Source organism: Artemia sp. Qi Xiang Cuo, chromosome 6 (genome assembly GCF_049724085.1).
Source record: "Artemia sp. Qi Xiang Cuo chromosome 6, ASM4972408v1, whole genome shotgun sequence".
Lineage (NCBI taxonomy): Eukaryota > Metazoa > Arthropoda > Branchiopoda > Anostraca > Artemiidae > Artemia > Artemia sp. Qi Xiang Cuo.
In genome coordinates this window covers 59,638,418-59,663,346 of record NC_142799.1, presented here as the reverse complement: position 1 = coordinate 59,663,346, position 24,929 = coordinate 59,638,418, and the positions used below count along the sequence as shown (strand labels likewise).

The following is a 24,929-nucleotide window of genomic DNA, read 5'->3' as shown; positions in this document are numbered from 1 at the left end:
AAACGATACAAACAGGGTGATATAACCAAAAGAACGTTCAGCGGGAAAATAGGCTAGATTAACGTCTTCCTAGCATCAAAGACAAAATTAAATGTAGGTTTGACAATTAATTGCAAAATTAACAACTTACGAAATATTGATACTACAAATTAAGGAAGCAAACAAATAAACGTTCAAATGAAGAAAAGTCCATTTATTAGACAGAGAAAACAGATACAAAAGTAATGGATGACGATCGCTGTATATGTGGTCGAAATATCCAGACTTTTGCATCATTTTCACTGTCTAATAAATGGACCTTTCTTCATTTGAACGTTTATTTGTTTGCTTCCTTAATTTGTAGTATTTCACTTTGGCATTGCTTCCTTAATTTCATAGATGTTTCGCTTTGGCATTAGATTAAAACTTAGAAAAGATGGTTAAGATTTTAAACCATTCCTTTAGGTCAAGTGGGCGAAGCAAAACTTATCGAACGTCCGATGGCGAATAAGTAAAACCCACTAGGTTTATCCCCATTTGAACGTTTATTTGCTCATTATAGAAAGGCAGTGTGGTCTTTGAAAAAAAAAAAATCTGATTTATGGTATTACGTCAAAAATTAAGGAAGCACATCTCCATGAAGACAAATCAGCGACTAAATTGCAAACGCCAAGGACGGTCAATACAATACATAATTGAGAAATTAGACAACGCGAACGAGAAGAAAGTTCTGTCAGAGAAGAAAGGTCAGATAAACAGCGTCATGCAATATATGACTTAGTTAAATTTAGGTTTGACTATTAATTACGACTAGATGGAACTATTATTTCATTGTCAGCTTTTAAGCCATCGAAAGATAGAGGATGTGTTCAAGAAACCCATTATCTAAAATTGCAATTAATTATTTGTTATTACACCCTAAAAGGGCTCAAAACTAGAGATTCTACTCCTAATATGTTCATAATAAGCAAAAGGCTTTAACACTAGCTGTTTCTAGGCTTGTAAACCAAGAATTTACCATTTTTTTTTTTTTTTTAATGTCTGGCGTTTTAGAACGTAAATAACAACAAATGATTGGTAATAATTAATGACAACTGTCTTCTAGAAAGCACCCAGAATCATAATAAAAATTTCACTGATTGGAACGTCAAATCGAAGGCCGTACCCAGGATTTTTTTTTTTCGGAGAGGCTTTACTCCAAAAAAATTTCGGGGGAGGGGGGGGGGGGTCTGGTTACACAAAAAAAAAACAAAAAAAGCATAAAAAATTTTTTTATATCCATTTTTTTAATTTTTTTACGAGTAAGGCAAACATTTCGGGGGGGGTTCAACCCCCCCCCCCCCTTTGGTTACGACCTTGGCTACATCATGTAATGCAATTCAACATACAGCAGCAGACAATATTCAATGTATTGACGTATTAACAGGCCATAGTGTGGGCACTAGAGGCCTGCATGTGGCCACAGGGCCATTTTTTTCAGACTGCAACACACTGAGCTTTACTCAAGGAGTACTAATCGGGGTAAAAAGAAGGTGTACTAGTTGTGAATTTAAAGCCACGCTCCCACCCCTATTTTCGTGAGTATTGGTACATTTGCATTAATTTTTATTATCTTCAAACTATTCGCTCTTTTCACTGTCAGGATAAAATTAAGATATATGATTTCTTAGCCGGTAGCTTATTTATGCCTGGCTTATTTTCAGATTTAGGTCAAATAGTCCACTGCAAAAGCAAGCACAGCTATCAATCATGTCTTTAATTAACTTCCTAAGGAAAAAGAAATAAATAAAAAATACAAGATACATATACAAATTTGAACAGTTAAAGAAAAGAACCGAAAGATAGGTGTTATCCTATAACATGAGCGGCTAATATAAGATATATTTTAAATACCCCCAAACAAAGGAATCAGATACAGATGTAACAACACCTAATTTTTATCAGAGCATCATCTCTTAATGAAAATACAATGCAAAACTAGGAAGGGAAGAAGCTTCAGTATTTCGACCTATGTATAATATGAACCATAACAACTAATTTCACTGACAGGTCAGCGTCGTCCAACAGAACTAGAAACACTCAAAACAAGCTTGACTTGAACTTATCACAATCTAGATTTGCATAGATATTATATATATATATATATATATATATATATATATATATATATATATATATATATATATATATATATATATATATATATATATATATATATATATATATATATATATATATATATATATATATATATATATATATATATATATATATATATATATATATATATATATATATTATAGATATTAATAGATATTAAATTCTAGAGTTCTAGATTAAAAGATGGTATTAAATTCTTCGATTCCAACCTGAAATATTCTGAAGGTTGGTAGATTCTTCTCTTTTAAAAATTACTTTATATTGAACATAAAATATTTAGGTATAGGTTAGTAAACAGAACATACACTAGCTTCTAAAAATGTGCATAATTAAACCTATTTCAATGAAAGGGGTTCTTTTGTGGGTCAATTTGCTCCTTTGACATATGGGGTTGCTGTACCTTCAGCCCAAGGTAAAGCAAAATTAATAGAAAAGACAAAAAAAAAAACAAGAAGAACTGGAATTTATTTATTTTTTTTATAATTAACATATTTTTTTTTTATAATTATCATTAATGCAAACTGAATTTATTTATTTAATTTATATTTCTTTTTTTTATAATCATTTTAGATTATTTATAAAAATATTTTTTTTATATTTTTTTATATTATGTTTCTGCTAAATAACGGTGGTTATGTTTTTTAGAGACAAAATGGATTTTACACTTTTATCACTTTTTAATACGCATTGATACTAATACAAGTGATAATTACAAAGACAAAAACCAAAAAAGACTCAAAACGAAGAGTTTAGGCATAATGATATATAAATCTTGTTTGATTTGTTTCTGAACAATTTTTATGTGTTTTGCCTATTTTGTGCTCACAAAGCACACAAACTAATTTAGTGTTTTTACCTTTCTTTTTGTTCTGTTCATGCATTAGTTAAATTAAAAAGGACACAAGCTAAGAAAACACAACGATTCAAAGAAACCCTTCATCATAATGCATTTATTTCATTGTTCCTTTCTTTTTTCCATAAGCTACAATAAACTGTCAAGGGAATTCAAGAACTATAATTAATTATTCATTTTAATTTTTTTTTTTTTTTTTTTTTTTTTTTTTAGGTATAATACTAAATTAAAAAGCTGAGGAACTGTAGATAATTTAAACGGACATTAATTTAAATCTTATTCATTTTCATTAAAGGTTATGGGCCTTTTGGTTGACACCTGTCAGCAATCCCTATTTTATTTTTATGTTAATCAGTCGATAGTGGGACGTTCAGAAGACTTTTCATTTTCTGACATTTAAATTTCAGAATTTATGGATATGTTTCGACCTACTAGACTTCTGGAAAGAGAAACTCAGATGAACCGAACAGAAGAAGTTAGGCTGCTTTTTGCTGTGGAGGTCAAACAATAAATTCGAAAAGACAGTGAAGCAGAGTTTCTCTGTCACCGTTGTACAAAAAATGTAGAAGCTGCAAAAAAAATGTAGAAGCTGAAAAAAATGTAGAAGCTGAAAAAAAATGTAGAGAGCTGAAAAGGGAGGTGGAATGAAAACATTGGCAAATTTGACCTTCAGCTCTAATAGATTTATTCCTTTTTTCTTAATCTCATTATTCGACTTTCCTCCGTGTCATATTTGGATTTTAAGATTAAATAGATTATATTAAATGCGTGGTTTATTAAATAAAATATATATATATATATATATATATATATATATATATATATATATATATATATATATATATATATATATATATATATATATATATATATATATATATATATATATATATATATATATATATATATATATATATATAAAATAAATAAATAATATATACAATGATTAAAGGCCATATTCTTACACTTTTATAGTTAATTCTAGCAACTAAAGTCTTTGGACATTATGAATGGAAAAACTCATATTCACCATCAAAAGACATATATTTCTTTTGCCATACTTATTAGCTCCCATTACTCAAATTAAATATTCCTTTTCTCCTATGCATAAATAATATACATTCCTAGCTTATAATAAAAATATCTGTAATTAAAATGTTCGATAGCTCGTCCAGAAACTCTTAACATTAATGAAAATAAGGAAACTTACTGTTTTGAAGGCAACTTATTAATCCTTGAAAAGTTTAATTACTATTCTTATTCTAACCCCCTTAAATCCAACAGTAATCCACTACTGCAAAAACAATCAAATTGAGAAAGGTTTTGGTATAATAAAAAGAGCGTAAAGGTTGATGAGTATAGCTTTTGTAGGCCATGATAATACTTTTTGCTAGGCACTCTCGAAGGAGTAGCCTTGAAGAGGCGGGGATATGTTCATCAAAACAGCAAAAAGGACACATTAACTGAAAATTAGCATACGGGATATAGTAGTAAATTTGAAAAAATAAATTATTTCAGGGGGGTGCAAGAGTTTCCCCTCTCATGGCGGTTTTGTGGTAAAGACTTGTCATGGCGAAAGAGGTGGGAGTACAAACACATATTTTTCCTCATTTAAAAAATGTCAGCAAGAAAATCCGTTAAAGTCCTAAGAAAACTTCATTTTTTTTAGTTCTTGCCGGAATAAGAAACCTTTTTCCTTGTAAAACCGTGTCTCATAACCTGGGTATAATGAGAAAACTTAAGCATTTTTTCCTCCTTTTGTTATGCGTCTTCTTTATTTTTCCCTTATCCATCCATATATATCGTTTGGCTTAGAACATTTCCTTCTATTGTTCGGGCAGTAGGAGTTCTGCAAAACAAAGGTGTTCGGCTGTTAAAGGGCCTACAACCCCGGGATTCGGTACGAAACGCGTATGAGCGTGTAAAGATTCTGCCAGCTTCCGTATTACGGGAGTTGCACACACTTCTATTCATTTTTCGGATTCGGAAGGATATAAACCTCCCGTGTTCTGATAGCTTGGCAAACCTGAGATCTTCTGTCCATGATTATGATACTAGGTCATCTGTAGAGATTAATATTCCGCTGGTTGTTTCGGCCCGATCGATGTTAAAGGGATGCTTTTTATTAAGTATGAATTTTAGTTTTTTTTTTTTTTTTTTTTTTTTTTTTTTTTTTTTTTTTTAAATGATGATATTGGTAAATTTTTATGGCTCCTGGGGGTGATAATTATGAATATGATAGTAAATTTAATGAAAATTTTAAGGTGTAAGGTTTGTGGTGCTGTTTGGGGACTATGATATAGATAGGTTTTTTTTTTCGTTTTTTTATTTTTTGTTATGTTAGTGTATTTTTGCCACCCCCTTGGACAATTTTGTACTTCTTGGGGTGGCCGCTAAACTTATGTTAAATTGTTTGTTGGTTTAGAATAAATCTCTCTCTCTCTCTCTTGTACAACGTGTCACAATCACATCACAATCACAAGCAATCACCAGAAACAATCACAGTTTCTGGTTTTTCCGGGTTTATCTAAAGTATCTTGGAATTCACCTGTTAAATTCAATAGACACTTTATACCAGTGACTGAATTAAGGACAATTGCTAAATCATCAGCAAATAAAAGGATGTTCTAACCTCCAGAAGAATTAATAAATAATAAGCGAGAAGAGCTGATTACAATTTCTGCAAATGCATAAAGGCCCATTCACAAAGAGATTTTACTAACACTGAAATTTAGCTACCGCTGACTTGAGCCAACCAAAAAATCCTATGAAAAATTCTGATTGGCTTAAATTGGTGCTGGCAAATCTCAGTATTAATAAAATCTCATTGTGAATGGGCTTTAAGCAGCTTAAATTAGATCAGACGTAACATTTAAATAAATTTGGTATTTAAACTTAAGATTTAAACACAAGTTTCTCCAAGAGTTAGAAAAAAAACTAAAGAAAAAATATTATGAAGATCAAAAAATACTAATAAAGTGGGACAATAAAATAACGAAGTGAATTAAGTCTATAACAAAAAATTGCAAGATAAAGATCCCCAAAGTTAAGCGGTAAAGTTACATCCTCTATTTCTGGTAATATTTATGTAAGATCACTAAGAGTAGTAGGGGTACTAGTTCACGAAACTATAGGGGGATGAGGGAATCTGTTTTAAAAAATCTAGGAGGGGCAATTTTGTTGTTCTTAGATTTATTCCAATGAAAATATCAATAAAGGGTATTTTCAAAAGTTGGGAGGGAAGGTCAGAAAAAAATGTTGGGGGGCAGTTGTTCCCCCCTTCAATTGCTATCCCAGAACATCAGTAAACAACTGTCAGACCAATTTACAATAATAAGTATGGCTTACTTTTTGCAAAAGCCAGTGGCGTCAATTGAAGGAGACTAGAGGGTGGGGGGGATGTATTTTTCGAAATCTAAGGGGGTAAATTCTGTGTTTTTTTTTATTAAAATGGCAAAAAAACATTTTTTAATCAAAATGCTAAAAGAACGTATAAGAAGGTACTTTCTCAAAGTTTAGGGGAGAAGGGGGGGATAAAAGAATCTTAGGGTTGAGGACAAGTGCCACCCCCTCCCCCCAATTGACGTCACGAGTAAAAGCACAAAAATGTAAACAAAAAAGAAGCCAGATGGATCTGGAGCCCAGTTGCTATTAAAATCGATTACACGTATGTTTTATACATCTACGGAAATACTTTAGAATATTCTTAAAAATACAATCATAAATCAACAGAATAATCTGAAAATATCTAATATGAGCTTGTTCCAGTTAGAAGCAAACCCTCCAAATAACACTCGAATTATAGACACTAAAAAGTGCTACATTACCTTTCTGAAAGGAGGCCATTCTTCTTCATTATCATCATTAGCTTCACCTCCAACTTCAAAATCATCGCCAGTAAATAGAGGAGAGGTTGAGTATTTCAGAATATGCTTCAATGCAGTAGTAGTTATGTCCCACAATTGTACAGATCCGTCTTCGTGTCCGGTTACTAAAACTAAATGATCTTCTAGCTGATCAACTTCACCAGTTTCACCACCATCTATTGGCCATGGCTGGAAAAAAATATACTTCACCAAAACGAAACACACAATAAGTGAGGGGCCAGGGAAAACAAATTCCTAATCTCTAATAAAAGTTGCCTACAGGCTGCCTACATAGGCTAGCGACGTCTCAATAATGAGTACTTTACAACTGAGTAAGGGTTTAGCCTATTATGCAAGTAACTGACAAACAAAACTTAAATTAGATTTTTGGCATGTCTGGGTTCATACCTGGGACCTAAGGCATAGGTGCAGAAAATAAAAAAGGAAGAGATTTCTTCTCAACTGCAGAAAGCCATGAATTGGACAATAATATTACTCAAATCCCCATCCAACGCTCTTCAATTGATGTAAGGAAAGACTAGCTTATCTTCCGCAAATTGGCAAGGACAGGCTGACGGGCAAGCTTATTTTTCGCACTGGCAAGCAAATATTGAAGTTAATTTTTTTACCTACCTGGGATCTAAGGCCCAAGTAACGAAAAATTATAAAGTGACGAGTTATCTATTTTTTTAGAGCCCGTCATAATCCGGTGCGTTTGTTTTTTTTCTTGTTTATTATCTCCCACTTTTCTTTTTTTGCGTTTTCTTTGATTTTTAGTCTCCACGCTAATCTTATTTTATAAGCCAAACAAAGAATTAAGCAAATTTATTTTATTCATCTATGCCATTTAATCACCATCTGTTACATGTTATGACTAGGGCCCGACAGATATGGATTTTTGGGGTCCGATACCGATACCGATACATCTGAATCGTACCTATACGATACCGATATAATTTGCCGATAAATTTCCCTCAGGAGAAAAAAAAACTTACCTAAAGTTTAAAACCCCCCATTCTCTGCACATATTCATGCTTACATGTTTGTCCCTGGTCTATTACACACCAAAGAACAGCATCAATAATTCACAGTGGATTCCAAAATTAGGCCATTTACAAGAATTTTTTGATTTTCTTTACCTTTTCTGATCAGCAGCTTCTGAGCACACAAAAGAAATGGCAGATATTTGCGAAGTGACAAATAAGAAAAAAAAATTAATCAAAGAAACCGGTTTAGTTACATAAACAGAAATACTGTACGTGAAAATCTGATTGAAAGAAGCGTAAGATATTTATTTAAATTGATTACTCAAAGTCCAAATTTCAATAGTGGGACTTAGAATTTTAATCATTCAAATATTAATGTGAAAGTTCACTTTACATTCATAAGATATGGTCTCTTACTAACGAGTTACCGCTAGGCACACTGGATACACGAGTGCAGTCAGAGTTTTAAGTTTGGAGGAGAAATTTAAAGAATTTGTCGACAAAATTGTCGCCAAATAAGGACACACAAGCTAAATTTCCAAGGTACATAGGTAAATTTTCCAAGGTGTTAACACACGGAGGCGACACCTTAGACCCCCCGTCCCCCATTAGCTGCACCCCCCTGACTGGATATCATCGTTTTAACCGATTGAATCTTGGATATTTCACCCACTCAAGTGAACATTCATTAAAAAGAAATGTATGGTTTATTGTATTCTTTTTCGTTGTTTTGGTAGATGTACATTCTCGAAGTCACCATACATTTAGAACACTGCTGCACCAGGTGTGTATTGATAACAAGTATTGACTATAAATATACTTTGACTTCATTTGACTCATTTGTGCTGCTCTCTCCACCATGGTCAGACTTAGCTGGCGGCTCCGCCCCCAAGGAGAGGAGAAGCAAAATCACCTGAGGAAATCTGGTGCCATCTTTCAAACAAGTTGAGCATAACAAAAGATATATATATGTATATATATATATATATATATATATATATATATATATATATATATATATATATATATATATATATATATATATATATATATATATATATATATATATATATATATATATATATATATATATATATATATATATATATATTATTGGCCAATAACCAATATTTTTTTCCAATATCTGATAATGACACTAACCCTCATATCGGCCCGATAATATCGGTCGGGCCCTAGTTATGACTGCTATCTCTTTTAAAGGTGTTTTTTGTTCACTATCTACCAAATTTTTGGTACTTTCTTTGATTTTAGAGTCTATGCTAGTCTTTTCTTATAAGACGAAGAGAGAATTAATCAAATGCATTTAGTTCATCTGCATGATTTAACTAGCATCCATTACAATTAATGAATACTAACTGGTGTGTAAGTCACTTTACAGTTTTTCTCTGTATTATCTCCCTCTTTTCTTTATTAGTTTTTTTTTTACACCACCCTTATCTTTTTTTATAGTAAAACTTCCAAGGGTTAAAATAAAAAGGCAAACACTTGATGAGAATTTGGAAGCAGAAAGTTGTTTGTCACCAACTTTAACCAGCTTTGCATGAAGATTTTACGGTCGTCACCACAACTTGGGCTATAACTGCACTCGAGGGTATTCATATCGACTCAAAAACTGTACAACTTAATTTCATGGACTGTACGCCCGAAAGAAATCATGCTATTGAATTAAATGCGCTATAGTTTTTATAGTTGTCTTTTCTATTTAAATTACTGAATAAAATGGGCGGAGTCATTTTATATTATCCCCATTTCATGTTTTAGTATTTCGTTTCGTTTTAGGCTCTATTTTTCTTCAATAAATAGAAATAAAAAAAGACCAACCTTTGATGAAAATTTCGATGAAGAAAGTTGTTTATCACCAGCTTCGACCAGCTTTGTATGAAGATCATTGGATATTGTTGCGACAACTTGATCCGTAACTGCACTGGAGTGGAGAGACGCTAAGTATGGTACTTTAAAGACAGGCCAACCTTCGGAGGACAAATCAATAGCAACCAATTCTTCCTCAGCAAGGATGATGAGGGCGGCTAAATCTAAAAAAGGAACAAAAATAAAATATGTGAAATATGGGTACGCCGAAAGAATATGGGCAGCGAGACAAAAACTCAAACTTAGCAAAAAAAACATGGCTCTAACACTGGGGTCATGCAGGTACGTCAAGGAAAATGTAGCTTGAATCTGTGTCACAAGCCATATGCATGAAAATACACTAATATGCATTATTGTTCTGTTAATGCACTATCAATCATGGGGCAGATGGGCAATCATGGGGCAGATGGGCAGGATAAGCTTTTCAAGCCACGCTGTTTCCTACAGATTCGATACAGGTTGCTGACAGAGTCAATACTCTGTCAACAACCTTTTATCGACTGCATACGAATATCGAGTCAAACACCCACCCACCTCTCTATACATGCCTGGTTTGTTATTTGCATATTTGATTTGTTATCGACGACGACTAACCAAAAAATATTTCTATGCATTTTGGGACAGGAAATAACTCAAAATCGTGTTCACTTTTGAACAAGTCGTAGCTTTCACACACTGTGAATACAGTGTTTACTTAATCACCATTTCCCATACCTACAAACATAAAAGTTGACATACGAGCCACCTTCATGAGAAAAACTTACATTTAGTCAGATTGGAACCAGATACAGCGTTAGGGGGAGGGGGTCCTACAGTGAGCATGACAAGACCTGAGATCATTTATTATATCAAAGATACTGAACAACAGTGGTTTTGGTGCCACGGCTTTTAGTACTGACAGTATATATACTTAATAAACTGAATTCATATATGAAATTAGTTTTTAGCTAGGAGCTCAAATTTTCAAGATATATAAAATTAAAAACCAACTATTAATTTTAAACCATTCTTAAACCATAATAGTGGATAATATTGCTATATTTCAAAAGCATAGCTGATGCGGAAAATATATTTCATATTTGGATTCAGTATTCCAAAAACACATTAGAAAAACATATTACAAATAGATAACAATATAGGAACTAGTTAAATTTATAATTCTACATTACTGATGTACCGTGATTTTCAGTAAACTTAATTGTGGATGATAGTGCTTTGTTTCAGAAGTGTAGTTGATAGAGAAAAACTTATTTCATTAACCGATTAAGCGTCCCAAAAATAACATTAATCAGCTTATAAAACCTAGGCATAAAAAAAAAAAAAAAAAAAAATCCTTTTGGGCTTTCAACGGTTAAGTCACTGGTACTGGTTTTAATCGTCTGCCCTTTTTTTATTGTCTTTTTTTCTTCTTCTTATTTTTTTCTTTTGTTTTCTTTCTTTTTTATTGATTTTTTTTTTCTATTCTTATTTTTTTTTCTTTTCTTTATTATGGTGCTTTGCGGGCAATACCTTATGGGAATTGTTCTTCTTTGTATTTAGAATTTATAATTTAGAACAAAATTCAAATTTATCTGGTTCTCTCTAATCTTTGTTCATACCCTGAGAGAGTGAGAGTTCAAGTTCCCTCCACAAGAAAAGTACTAAAAAAGTTTTGTGATTTTTGCAATAAAGGCAATCAAACTATTATCGTTTATGCAAAAAGAAAGTATGTTATATTATAAGCTAATATTATAAGTAATATTACAAATGAAAGGTCCCAATTTCTTTTCTTTGCAATGTCGTAAAAGAACAGGATCTTAATAAAATGTTCCTTTCTTTTTATTCGAATAAAGAGTTAATGGAAAGGAAGATATACTTTCATTAGCTGACAGCTGCTTTTATAAAGTGACACAAGTAAGAATAAGACAAAAAAACAAGTTATGCCACCACAGATATCTCCAATATTAAAAGCAGTTTCTTTTTCTTGTTGTTATGAAAAGAAGGATATATTTGAAAAAAAAAGAAAAAAGACAATAATTTCACCGCATGCATGAAAGCTAAAAGGAATTAGAATCTTTGTTTTGGAACTTTTTGGCCAAAAGGCTACGTTTAAGGGATTTAAGTTCGACAACTACTGCTCAACATATTTCAACAACAAGATACTTTTTTTTAATTCTGATTGCATATATGATTTTCACGGATCAGAATTCAGATGGCAGTAGCTTTTGATTTGTTCTTTATTTTTTTAATATAAATTCGAAATTAGGCAACATAAATGTCGAAATAACGATCAACTATCCGAAATACCGTATGCGAAATAATTTCTTAGACCACACTACCTTTCCATTTACAAATAAACATAAAGTTTTAATAACGGCTAAAATTTCTTAAAAAGAAGATGAAAAATAAAAAAGTAAACTCTTTAAACTAGTGGTTTCCAACCGATTTTGTACCATACTCCACCTAGGCATTTCTGAAATCTTAATGCCCCCCCCCTGTCATATTTGAATTTTGTTATTCAAAATTTTACGTGTATTCACCTGAAGGAAGCTAAAAAGGTTATTAATCTGGTATATTTTTTTGGGTCGATCTCTAGGCATATTTTATTCTAGTGAAAAATATTGCTGAATACAACACCTTTAATACAGTGTATAACATCAATGCAATACTATCGTGTATTTTCTTACTCTTTAAATGCATTTGAATGTGAGTCCATTCATATAAATATGTTTTTATTTTGTTTTTTTTTTCAAAATTAAGGCTCTAAAGTATAGTCAGCCGAAGGGTGCATATCTTGCCCATGACCCACCAAAATATTGCCCTGCCCCCCCCCCTCCCTCCTGGGGGGGCCTTTGTGCCATGGTGGGAATCACAGCGTTAAAATCTTTAATAATGATAAAAGTCTGAACAGTTCGGCTTCTCATCTAGAAGCCTTTATCAATGAAAAAAAAAAAAAATTGCTTAAACATAGCATATAGAAAAACACAATTAAACCATATACACCATGGTAAGGAAACAAAGCACAAATAATTACGCAACATGAACAAGACGTAAATATTTGTCCTCTGGTTCTTTGACATACTGGGTTTGGTTTACACGTGAGTTTTTTTTTTTTCGTTTCTCGTTTTATTGTGTAGCCTTTGGTTTTTTGAGGGGGGTTTGTGGGGGGGTGTTGGGTCCCAAAAAGGTTGATACAATAAAAAAATTTTAGGAGGGGGGGGGGGACAAAATAGGTTGATCCAATAAACTTGCGTTAGGAGCAAGTTTTATTAACGCAAACTTGGGTAAATTAAGTAAATTACACTACTTTAGACTACGCTAGGGGGGGACGCCCCCTGGATCCGCTACTGATGTGGTCAAAGTATTCAGACTTCTGTTATTATTCTTGTGTTAAAACGTTTTTGTTTTTCACTACATTAAGAAATTTGTTCCTTAATAATATATCTTCGTTTAAATTATATCGTGTACTAATTTCTAAAAGAAGACAGATTTACATTTAAACAAAACCTTATAATTTCACCACATCTATGAAAGGTACAGAAACTAGAAAGTTCGGTTCCGAACTTTTGTCTGACAAATGCTGTTCAACTTATTTCGATAAACAATTTTTTTTCAGAATTTTAATTGCATTATAATTATTTGTATTGTCTTCACGAATCAGAATACAGATAGTAGCAGCTTTTTATTTTTGTTTACTTCATATAAACTTTAAATTATACAACACTAATATATACATAACGATTAATTATCAAATATACCGTATACCAGGCACGTACGCGGGAATTTGTTTCGGGGGGGGGGGCTTATCCTTCAAACCCATCATTCTGTGAGAAAAATTAGAAAACTATGGGAAAATAAAAAAAATCCTGAAATTTCGGGGGGGCGGAGCCCCCCCCCTGCGTACTTCCCTGCCGTATACCAATATTTGAAAGAATTACACTAAAAAAAAAACTTTACAAAAATTCTTTAATTTCACCGCATTTATGAAAGATAAAGGAAACTAAAAAGTATAATTATGAACTTTTTTGTCAGTAGGTTTAAGGGATTTTAGTTCAGCCAATGCGCTTCGACGTGTTTCAACAACAAAAGGATTTGTTTCACAATTCTGATTGCATTATGATTAAATGAATGATGTTCAAGAATCAAATTTCAGATGGCAGTACCTTTTGTTGTCTTTATTAAATCTAAACCTGAAAATACACAAGAAAAGTTTCAAAACAACAATTATAAATAAGATATATAACATTGTAATAGATTAGTGTTGAAAAATATTCTAAAATTTCACTGCATGCCTGAAAAATAAAAGTTATTAGAAAGTTAGATCTGGAACTTTTTAATGAATATAATTAAGAGATACTAATTCAAGTAAATGTTGTTGAATATTTTTAAACAATAAAAGTTCTTTTTTTTTGTAAAAGCATTATACTATATACTCGTATTTACGAGATAATTTCTGAATTTCTCAAAGAAAAGGTTAAAAAAATTTCTCCTAAAGTTTATGACATAACTCCAGAGTTGCTAACAGGAAAGCCTTTTTTTAATAAGGTACTAGTGTTTTAGTAATAACAATTTAAGAAGTATGAACTAAATTAAGAAAACGATTTCTTAATCGTTGTTTATTCACGAATATACTGGCAAAATCCTCGTCTGTCCAAAACCCCCCACTTATAACAGGCTCGGTTCTAAAGAAATAGGTCTAAGAGGCTCTGGTCTAGAGTAGGACTGAGCAGTGAATACCAAACCAACAAACAAACACATAACCAAGACGGACAAAATGAAGAACAGCCAGAAGAACAGAAAGAAAGAGAAAAAGAAAGATGAGAAACAAAAAGAGGGACGGATCAGAGAGAAAAAAAGAGAGAGACGGGGTGGGATTTAAAATTATACACGAGTAGTTTCGAAACTACAATTAGAAATCTAATATACTACATTCTGATATGCAAAAGATTTATGTTAAAAAAAATTCGGCAAATTCACTGCATGCCAGAAAAATAAGAGCTATTAGGAAGTTAGATCTGGAACTTCTAATGACTACTATTAAGAAATTCTAATTTAACAAATGCTGTTCAATGTTGTTCAACAATAAAAGTTCTTTTTTGTAAAAACATTATACTAAATGCTCGTATTTACGAGACAATTATTGAATTTCTGAAAGAAAAGTTTGAAATTTTTTCTCCAAAAGTTTACGACATATTTGCAGGAAAGCCTTTTTTTAAAATAAGGTACTGGTGTTTTAGTAATAGCAACCTAAGAAGTATGAACTCAGCTAAGGCAACGATGTTTCTAGCTCTCCCCCTCCAGCCTCCCACTTAGTGGAACGTTCTGTACACTTAAATAGCTTTTTGTTTCTTTTTTACTTAAACAAAATCTTTCAGTTGTACTTTTGACAATTGCTTATAAAGCAGCTTAGATTTTTCTTCGTTAGATTTTATTTATCAATATTCAACATCTGTTTCATATTCTACATTATTAGGTACAAAATTCAAACTCAAATTGTTCCCGGGACTTATTTTCAAATAGACTAATGAAGACCTAAATGAAACCATAGCAAAAAAACAGTAAAAACTAGATATGAAAACTTTCAAGTCCCTGTGAAATTGATTCCTTTAAGCTATCCTAGGTTTTAAAGCATAATAAAAAGAATTATCGTCAAACAAATATGCTGATTTTGGAAAAGAAGAAACCAATTTTACTTTTCAACCTAGAATGGAAGCAATTGTTTTAAAAGAATAGAAAATGTAAACGTCAATTTTATAAGCTATAACCTCTCAATCCGAACCGTTGTACTAGGAGAACGACGTAAATGTACATCATTTAAGGGTTAACAACAAATAGTTTTGGTTATTTATGGCTAAAGCGTAATCTTTATATAGCTCAAAGGGCGTAAACACACACACCCCTTCCCTTCCCCCAAACCCTTTGTAAAAAAATGACTGTCATACTTCGCGCTGTACTACAAATTGTCATTAGTTTTGTTACCATCAGATATAGGCTTATAAATGTTTTTTTGCTTCCATGTTCGCTTCACTGAAGCTTGACGGACGAAAAGAAAATTTCACCTAGCTGACTTTCTGTTAAGCTTGACTTTACATCACCGGTACAAGATAAACATTTAAAATTTACACAGCACCATCGGAGCAATTCACACACTTCATTCATGACCCCTGAAGAAAACTAAGTCTCGTTTGACGAGAAATTTAGGGGACGGTGGTAAAAGATACCCCCCCCCCCCAGTGTTGGTCCGAAGACCCCCCCCCGCTTCGTAAAAAAAAAGTCTAAGACATAGTGGTGTAAAATAGAATTTTCGCATTTTGACACCACCGCCTCCCCAACTTGGAACGTGGGATCTTCCCAAGAGTCAGAGCTTTCTGTACCAATGAAAACAAGCATAGAAGTATTTCATGATTGCATAACCTAGTTTATAGGCAATAGGTTCCAATTACTATGATTGAAATTTTGATTACACCTAATTAAAGAACAAAGAGAAGGAACAAGCTATTTTGTCAACTATTAAATGAGTAGTAACTTTACATCTTTATAACGATACAAAGTTTAAAATATTATTGAATAAATTGGTAAAAGAGTTATTAAACAATATATCAAGAATACTATTCAACCGATGGTAGTTTAAAAGCATAGATTAAAATGAAATTTTGTAGAACAGAGCAGAAAAATAACAGTTTCCAAATTGTTTGGCAACGCGTATAATTAGAATATAATGTTTCTTTTACAGAGACACACTAGATGGACACTTCAAAAAAAAATTACAAAAAAGAATGAGAGCAAAAGCTTTCATATTTGAATTCTGTCTTCATTATTTTGTTAGTCGAATAATCGTCAAAATAAAATTTTTATATAACCAAAAAACATCGAAACATTTTCAGCCATAAGTGAGTCCTTCAAGAACAAATTGGAGCAACCGATCATGTGTGCTATAGTTTCAGATGTGTTACACAAAATTGTATTTGAAGAAAAAAAATAAAAAAAAACATATACCACCCTTTGAAATACCATAGTAGTTCTGCAGAAAACGGTCAGAACGACACTAATATTTTAACCTGGCTTTTATCTTTAGAGCAAAATTTATAGCATTTTATATGTCGATTAATATAACTGAACACGAGGAAGTTGCCAGAGACATCACAGGACTGGTGACTTGCTCAGGTTTACTAACTGTCTAAGTTGTGAATAAAATATACACAAAACTATCGAAAGTATAGGGGAAATGATAAATAGTTCGACATTTCGAAAGGGACACGGGACAAAGCCCATCCTCTTCCTTCCGGAAAATCCTTTTGATTGGCCACTCTTTGTCGGGCTTAAGCAAGATGATAATTATTATCTAGGTTAAGCCACACACGGAGTGGCCAACAACACGAAAAAAAATGTTTTTGGCTCTCTGGTACGATATTTATTTTAATCCATGCTTTTGATCTACCATCATTTGAACATTACCATTTTTGGAATATTGCTTATTTATTGTTTGTGTGAATTTGTTTAATAATGTTTGAACCTTATTATAAATAAAATTACAGCTCATTCTTCAGCTGACAGAAAGACCTTAGCTTTCTGTATTCTGGGTCTTTAATTAGGAGTAATCAAAATGTCAACTAAAGCAACTGGAACCTAGTGCCTGTAAACTAAAGCTTATAATTATGGAGTAGTTCAAGGTTAATTTTATACTTGTTTTCATAGGTGCACAAAGAAATTACCTATTACTTATTATAGTTAACAGCTAAAGTACACACAAAATAATTTCAAAATGCTTCTTACAGTGGAAGAAAAATTGGCACTTCGGATTTTAATGAAAACGCCCCTCCGTTTTACAGTAGCTAAAATTTATAGAAAAAAATATAGCTAACTTGTATAGAATATAAATGCTCGTCTGTGCTAGCATAAAATAAAGCGGTTTGAATGCTTATACAGAAGACAAATGCTACGAATGTTATCAATGCTTATTCGCAATTTGTGGAGGGACGGGCGCAAAACAATCAAGGCTCAAAGGCCCATGGCCTCCACACCCCAGGCAGGCGAGTCTGCAGTCACACAACTGACTTCCGTCCCACATCAGGACTCAAAATTGGTAATAACAGGATTCGAACCAGCTCCACAAAAAAAAAAACATACCAATGCTTATATTGCCACACTCGTGTTAGCATGAATTACCAAAGTCAGTGGAAATGAAATCAGACAGCCTGAATTAATTAAATAGAAACGTACAACCGTATATCTGAAAAATTAGAAGAAGAAAAACTGGGACAAATAATCTTTAGTTAGAACGACCTCCATATGCAGTTATGCAGTTTTTGGTAGCAGCTGGCAGCAGATTAAAAAGAGAAAACCTAGGCGAAAAATTAGCAAAAAAAGGAAAAAACACATGGCACCAAACCACATAAGAAGACGCAGCTTTACTTTGAAGGCATAATTGTACTTGGGAATCAGCATATTCTTAAAGTTCAAATTTTTACAGACGAAAAGTATTGTCAAATCTAACTAATTAGTTCTGCTTATTGATTTTCACTGTTCAACAAGGCAACACTGACAAAATTCGGTACTACCCTAAAACCTTTGTAATTTTGAGACAATCAACGCAAAAGTTTATAAAATCGCGGTTTTCAGGTATGAATAGCCATAAAACGGGTCCGGGGACGAAAAAATACTTTTATTTTGATGTCCTTCGTACTTCAAAAGCTAATTCATTCTAATTCATAAAATCAATTTATAAATTTGAGGGTATAAAAGGATGAAGTATTTCTCTACATAAATTAATTAGAAAGATAATTGTTCAACTTTTCCAATTACAGTTGTATATAATTCTTTAAAGGGTTTGGGCGGGCAAATGAAAAGCAAAATAGAAAATCAAGGCAAAAACAGCCAGCATGCTCATAAGCTTCGAAGCGTAAAAGCACTCTATTATCTTCGAGCCAGTCTTGAGTGCCAAGATTTTTAAAGGCGAAGTCCCAAACTTAATCGCAGCTGAAAAAAAAGAAACAAAAAAAATTGAAAGAAGGCCAATAAATGAGTTCAAATCAATGACCCATTTATTGGATCAAGGCAATTGGTTGACTTTTTTATATTTTACATTTATTAAGTAATTAAAAAAGCGACAAAGACTTTGAACTTAAGTTTATAAAAAATAAAACAAAAATCTTGAAACAAAGTCATTTTCTGGAGCAAAGTGGTTGACTGGATTTTACAATGTAGATTTGTGAAGAGTTCTTGAATTCTTCACTGATCACCTATCAAACGCGAATTTGATTAAATACCTACTAAAATGAATGCTTCGACATAAAGTAAAACAAAATCTTTGACTTAGGCAAGTATTATCAAAACCAGCAACGTATCTTCCATATCGTCTTTTTCGGTAATCTGTTTATTGAGATAAATCAATTTGTAGCATAAAACATTCAAATTACAAAATAAGAAGTATATCATGCATGTCCAGAAAGCTAAAGTTTAATTTTGCAATTTTAAAAAATATTGCAAACAGCATTGCAAACAGCATTACAAAAAGGTAAATACATTTGGTGCGTGCTAAAAATAAAACTAAACCATTGTGTTTTCCAAACACGATCTTGAATTTATGTAAAGAATTATCTATATTTGGAAAGTTATATTCCAGTTCTGAAATTTTACAAAATCGTTCAGTGTGTAAAAGCACCTTTATCAGGCAGTGGCGTCAATTGGGGGGAGAGGGAGCAAGCCCTAGATAAAAAAAACACCTTTTGAGGGAGGGGCGTAGTTTCATTGAAAATAACTTTTTGGTGTTTTCATTGGAAAAAAAAAGCAACAAATATGCCCCTGTCCCTACTCGAGAATTTGATGACGTCCTCTGACGAGCTACTATACGTTTCCAGAAAAAAACGAATTTTAACTTTTCACATTTCAAACAATATCAATAAATCAGAACTTTTCGTGATTAGTATTTTACTGAATCTACTGCCTTCATTTGCTCCTTAAATCACCGAAGAGGTCGAAATAAACAAGGACATTACATACCCCTAGGCCAATCTGGACTTGGGTCACACCTGAAAACCATGAACTTCTAAGATTTTCTTTTGGTTAATTACATAATAAGGAAGTTTTTAAGGGTATGTATTCGTCAATTCTGCCACACTGAATCATGATAATAGATAATCAAAATTAATTAGTAAAATATGTCAACGCTTATCGTCTGCAAAAATTCAGAAAGTAAGAGAGTTTTCCGACATCAAAATGACGTGCCATAAACAGAATAGCTCAAGTTATTTTGATAATGCTTATGAAGTATACCATAAAGTTCTTAAAATTGGACGTTTGCGAAATACACTATTTTGAACGATACCACTTTCCAGGGCCATATTCAGGGGGGTGGGTGCCCGGTTTCAATCCCATATGAAAAATGTTTGGCCAACTCGTAGAAAAGTAACAAAAATACATGTAAGCAAACTTTCATTGCGTTTTTAAAGCTTTTTTGCTCCCCCCCCCCCCCGACAAAAATCCTGGATACGATCCTGCCACTTTCATTCAACAGGATAAAATTAAATAGACCAGTACACAGTCTTCTTGCTCTACTTGCTCTAGATTGCTATTAGTAAGTTTTACTACCTGTCACAGGTTTGACTACCTGTCAGATTGATATAAGGAATCCAGGTTCTCAGAGGAGGTTCAGCATTGGATACAGTTTTGTCTTCTTTGGATTTAAATCTTTGGGTTTGGACAAAGATGTGCAACAGGCAGTGAAGTTTCAAGTCATCTTAAGCTTCATAATATAACTTCAACTCTTCCCATACGCCTTGCTGTCACAAACTTTGCTGTTGGCGAGGTGAGCATAATTTAGCAGTACCAAAACTCTTGTTGATATTGCGGGACACCAACCACCAAGATTAACGTGACCCACTGACGGTACTAACCGAAGTATCGAAACCTCTATTAATAGCTGTCGATTCCCAACGACAACTACGACTTCAAATTAAAATTACACCTTCTTATGTTCTACGTTTTTTGCTTATCTAGTGCTCATGTTTCACCCACCTTTAGTTACCTTCTTAAATGTGCTACCATGTGATACGTAGAACATAAATCCTCTGGTAACGTCTTGATCTGATAAATCTCTAGTCCAGTGCAGTGGTGCCTGTTCATTAAAATTTAGAAGGGGCAAAACATATTTTCAAAATGTAGGGGGCGAGGGGTAATTTTTTTAATTTTTGCAATAAAAATAACATTAAAGGCGTTTTTCAATGACAGTATCCCAAAAAAGGTATTTTTTCAAAATCTAGGGGTGGGTATACACCCGGATACCCCCCCCCCCCCTGAATATGGTCCTGGAAAGTGGTATCGTTCAAAATAGTGTATAGAACATAAAATATTATGTTCTACGTTTTTTGCTTCTTTAGTGTTCATGTTTCACCCACCTTTAGTTTCCTTTTCTTAATTTGATGCCGGCCACTGACAAAAATTACATAACTGCATGAGGAGGTTTTTTCATTAGAAATTATTTCTCAATTTTAATTTGTAGATGTATTTAAACATTTATAAAGTTCTGCATGTCTGTGCAAATAGAATACAGGGACCCCCCCTCCCCCTTTGTTGGGCGGCTCTCTTTTTTCCGAAAAGAGAAACTTATCATATTCCCCGCACTCCCTGCTCTTTGCCCTAAAATTCACCTGCATGCCCCCATGATGGTTTTCTATGGTGGTTTAAACGATAAAAACTTGGAAGAACAAAAAAAGCATGCTTTGTTAAAGGAGACTACTGATCCGTTACGAAATCGTTCGCTATGATTACTCAAAATTGATGATTTATTATGCTGATTCACTTTGATTAAGCATTTAAAACTGAACATCCTTAACAAGTAATTATTTTAAGAATTCCGTAGTATTTTTTCTTCGTACTTTGTTCCTGATTTGTCCGTTCACCTGAATTTTCTTCGTACTCTGTTCCCGATTTGTCCCTTCACCTGATTTTCTTAGTACTTTGTTCCCTATTTGCCCCTTCACTTGATTTTCCTCGTACTTTGTTCGCGATTTGTCCCTTCACCAGATTTTCTTCGTAGTTTGTTCCCGATTTGCCCCTTCATCTGATTTTCCTCGTACTTTGTTCTCGATTTGTCCCTTCACCTGATTTTCTTCGTACTTTGTTCCCGATTTGTCCCTTCACCTGATTTTCTTCGTACTTTGTTCCCGATTTGTCCCTTAACCTGATACGCTAGCCTCATTAATTTGAAGATATGGGTTAATCTTATTACACTAAAGCGGCTTCTATTATTCAATCACCATTAAATGGATAAAATTTTCTATATTAATAAAGCTTGCTTTATCAAAGCATAAAATCCCTTAGTTACAATCACGAAAAAAAGATACTTCGTAACTATTACAAGACTTATAGGGCTATTGTTTTAAGATTCTGTTTTTATTATGGTTGTCATGAATAAGAATTCAGATGGCAGCATCTGTTTTAATTTTATTCAATGCTAAATCGAAAATACATAGCAATAATTACAAAATTGCGATTATTATTACGCAACATACTGCAAACCAATGTATAAGAATGTTCAAAAAATAATGTTCAAAATGTTCAAAATGTTCAATAAGAATGTTCAAAAATACCTAGATACCTTTCACAAAATATGGGTTTTCCGTTCTACTATGGTATGTCTAAATTGTCATTTTTTTAAATAGTGTCTTTCTACAGACAAAATCAACAAAGTCTATTCTCGAGGTTGTGAAAGCTTCAAAAGTGTTTTGGTTTTGCATATTTTGTGACCTAGACACATAGTGAGAGTCGTGACAGGTTTCTGGTTCTATTAGCAAATGCACTTCAAAATTAAATTCCCCTAAAAACTTCTGTTTAGAAGTGAAATTACCCCCCAGCCGAAAAAAACATTCAACAGATGCTGAAGATGATGAAGTGCTACTACATTTTTAAGAGGTCTTTTTTATTATTATTATTCTTATAAAAATGATAATTCTTACAAGGTGAGATCTTGCTAACACCAAGGTTCAGCTAGAGCCAATCAGAATTTTTCGTAACCTTCTGATTGGCATCAACCAATCAGAAAATTCTATAAAGATCATATTGGCTCAAATTAGAGCTAGCTAAAACTCCGTACTAAAAAATCTCCTTTTAATTTACTTTTAATAAACTGGACCTTCATTGCCCATTTCGCCTTCGCTCCCATTGCCCACAGCACCCAGAATCATAATAAAAATTTCACTGATTGGAACGTCAAATCGAAGGCCGTACCCAGGATTTTTTTTTTTCGGAGAGGCTTTACTCCAAAAAAATTTCGGGGGAGGGGGGGGGGTCTGGTTACACAAAAAAAAAACAAAAAAAGCATACAAAATTTGTTTATATTACTTTTTTTTATGTTTTTACGAGTCAGACAAACATTTCGTGGGGGGTTCAACCCCCCCCCCCTTTGGTTACGACCTTGGCTACATCATGTAATGCAATTCAACATACAGCAGCAGACAATATTCAATGTATTGACGTATTAACAGGCCATAGTGTGGGCACTAGAGGCCTGCATGTGGCCACAGGGCCATTTTTTTCAGACTGCAACACACTGAGCTTTACTCAAGGAGTACTAATCGGGGTAAAAAGAAGGTGTACTAGTTGTGAATTTAAAGCCACGCTCCCACCCCTATTTTCGTGAGTATTGGTACATTTGCATTAATTTTTATTATCTTCATACTATTCGCTCTTTTCACTGTCAGGATAAAATTAAGATATATGATTTCTTAGCCGGTAGCTTATTTATGCCTGGCTTATTTTCAGATTTAGGTCAAATAGTCCACTGCAAAAGCAAGCACAGCTATCAATCATGTCTTTAATTAACTTCCTAAGGAAAAAGAAATAAATAAAAAATACAAGATACATATACAAATTTGAACAGTTAAAGAAAAGAACCGAAAGATAGGTGTTATCCTATAACATGAGCGGCTAATATAAGATATATTTTAAATACCCCCAAACAAAGGAATCAGATACAGATGTAACAACACCTAATTTTTATCAGCGCATCATCTCTTAATGAAAATACAATGCAAAACTAGGAAGGGAAGAAGCTTCAGTATTTCGCCCTATGTATAATATGAACCATAAAAACTAATTTCACTGACAGGTCAGCGTCGTCCAACAGAACTAGAAACACTCAAAACAAGCTTGACTTGAACTTATCACAATCTAGATTTGCATAGATATTATATATATATATAAATATATATATATATATATATATATATATATATATATATATATATATATATATATATATATATATATATATATATATATATATATATATATATATATATATATATATATATATATATATATATATATATATATATATATATATATATATATATATATATATATATATATATATTATAGATATTAATAGATATTAAATTCTAGAGTTCTAGATTAAAAGATGGTATTAAATTCTTCGATTCCAACCTGAAATATTCTGAAGGTTGGTAGATTCTTCTCTTTTAAAAATTACTTTATATTGAACATAAAATATTTAGGTATAGGTTAGTAAACAGAACATACACTAGCTTCTAAAAATGTGCATAATTAAACCTATTTCAATGAAAGGGGTTCTTTTGTGGGTCAATTTGCTCCTTTGACATATGGGGTTGCTGTACCTTCAGCCCAAGGTAAAGCAAAATTAATAGAAAAGACAAAAAAAAAAAACAAGAAGAACTGGAATTTATTTATTTTTTTTATAATTAACATATTTTTTTTTTATAATTATCATTAATGCAAACTGAATTTATTTATTTAATTTATATTTCTTTTTTTTATAATCATTTTAGATTATTTATAAAAATATTTTTTTATATTTTTTTATATTATGTTTCTGCTAAATAACGGTGGTTATGTTTTTAGAGACAAAATGGATTTTACACTTTTATCACTTTTTAATACGCATTGATACTAATACAAGTGATAATTACAAAGACAAAAACCAAAAAAGACTCAAAACGAAGAGTTTAGGCATAATGATATATAAATCTTGTTTGATTTGTTTCTGAACAATTTTTATGTGTTTTGCCTATTTTGTGCTCACAAAGCACATAAACTAATTTAGTGTTTTTACCTTTCTTTTTGTTCTGTTCATGCATTAGTTAAATTAAAAAGGACACAAGCTAAGAAAACACAACGATTCAAAGAAACCCTTCATCATAATGCATTTATTTCATTGTTCCTTTCTTTTTTCCATAAGCT

At 32.4% G+C, this 24,929-nt stretch overlaps 1 protein-coding gene across 1 annotated transcript in view; it reads right to left on the bottom strand.

Moving 5' to 3' along the window:
• Positions 1-24,929, bottom strand: part of LOC148951465 (LLGL scribble cell polarity complex component 2-like) — a 109,062-nt gene that overhangs the window by 55,002 nt on the left and 29,131 nt on the right. Inside the window, exons 6-7 of the mRNA XM_089091117.1 lie at positions 9,687-9,898; positions 6,820-7,047 (exon numbers count right to left, since the gene is read on the bottom strand). Coding sequence (XP_088947243.1) covers positions 6,820-7,047; positions 9,687-9,898 — 440 coding nt within the window. The remainder of the gene's footprint in view (positions 1-6,819; positions 7,048-9,686; positions 9,899-24,929) is intronic.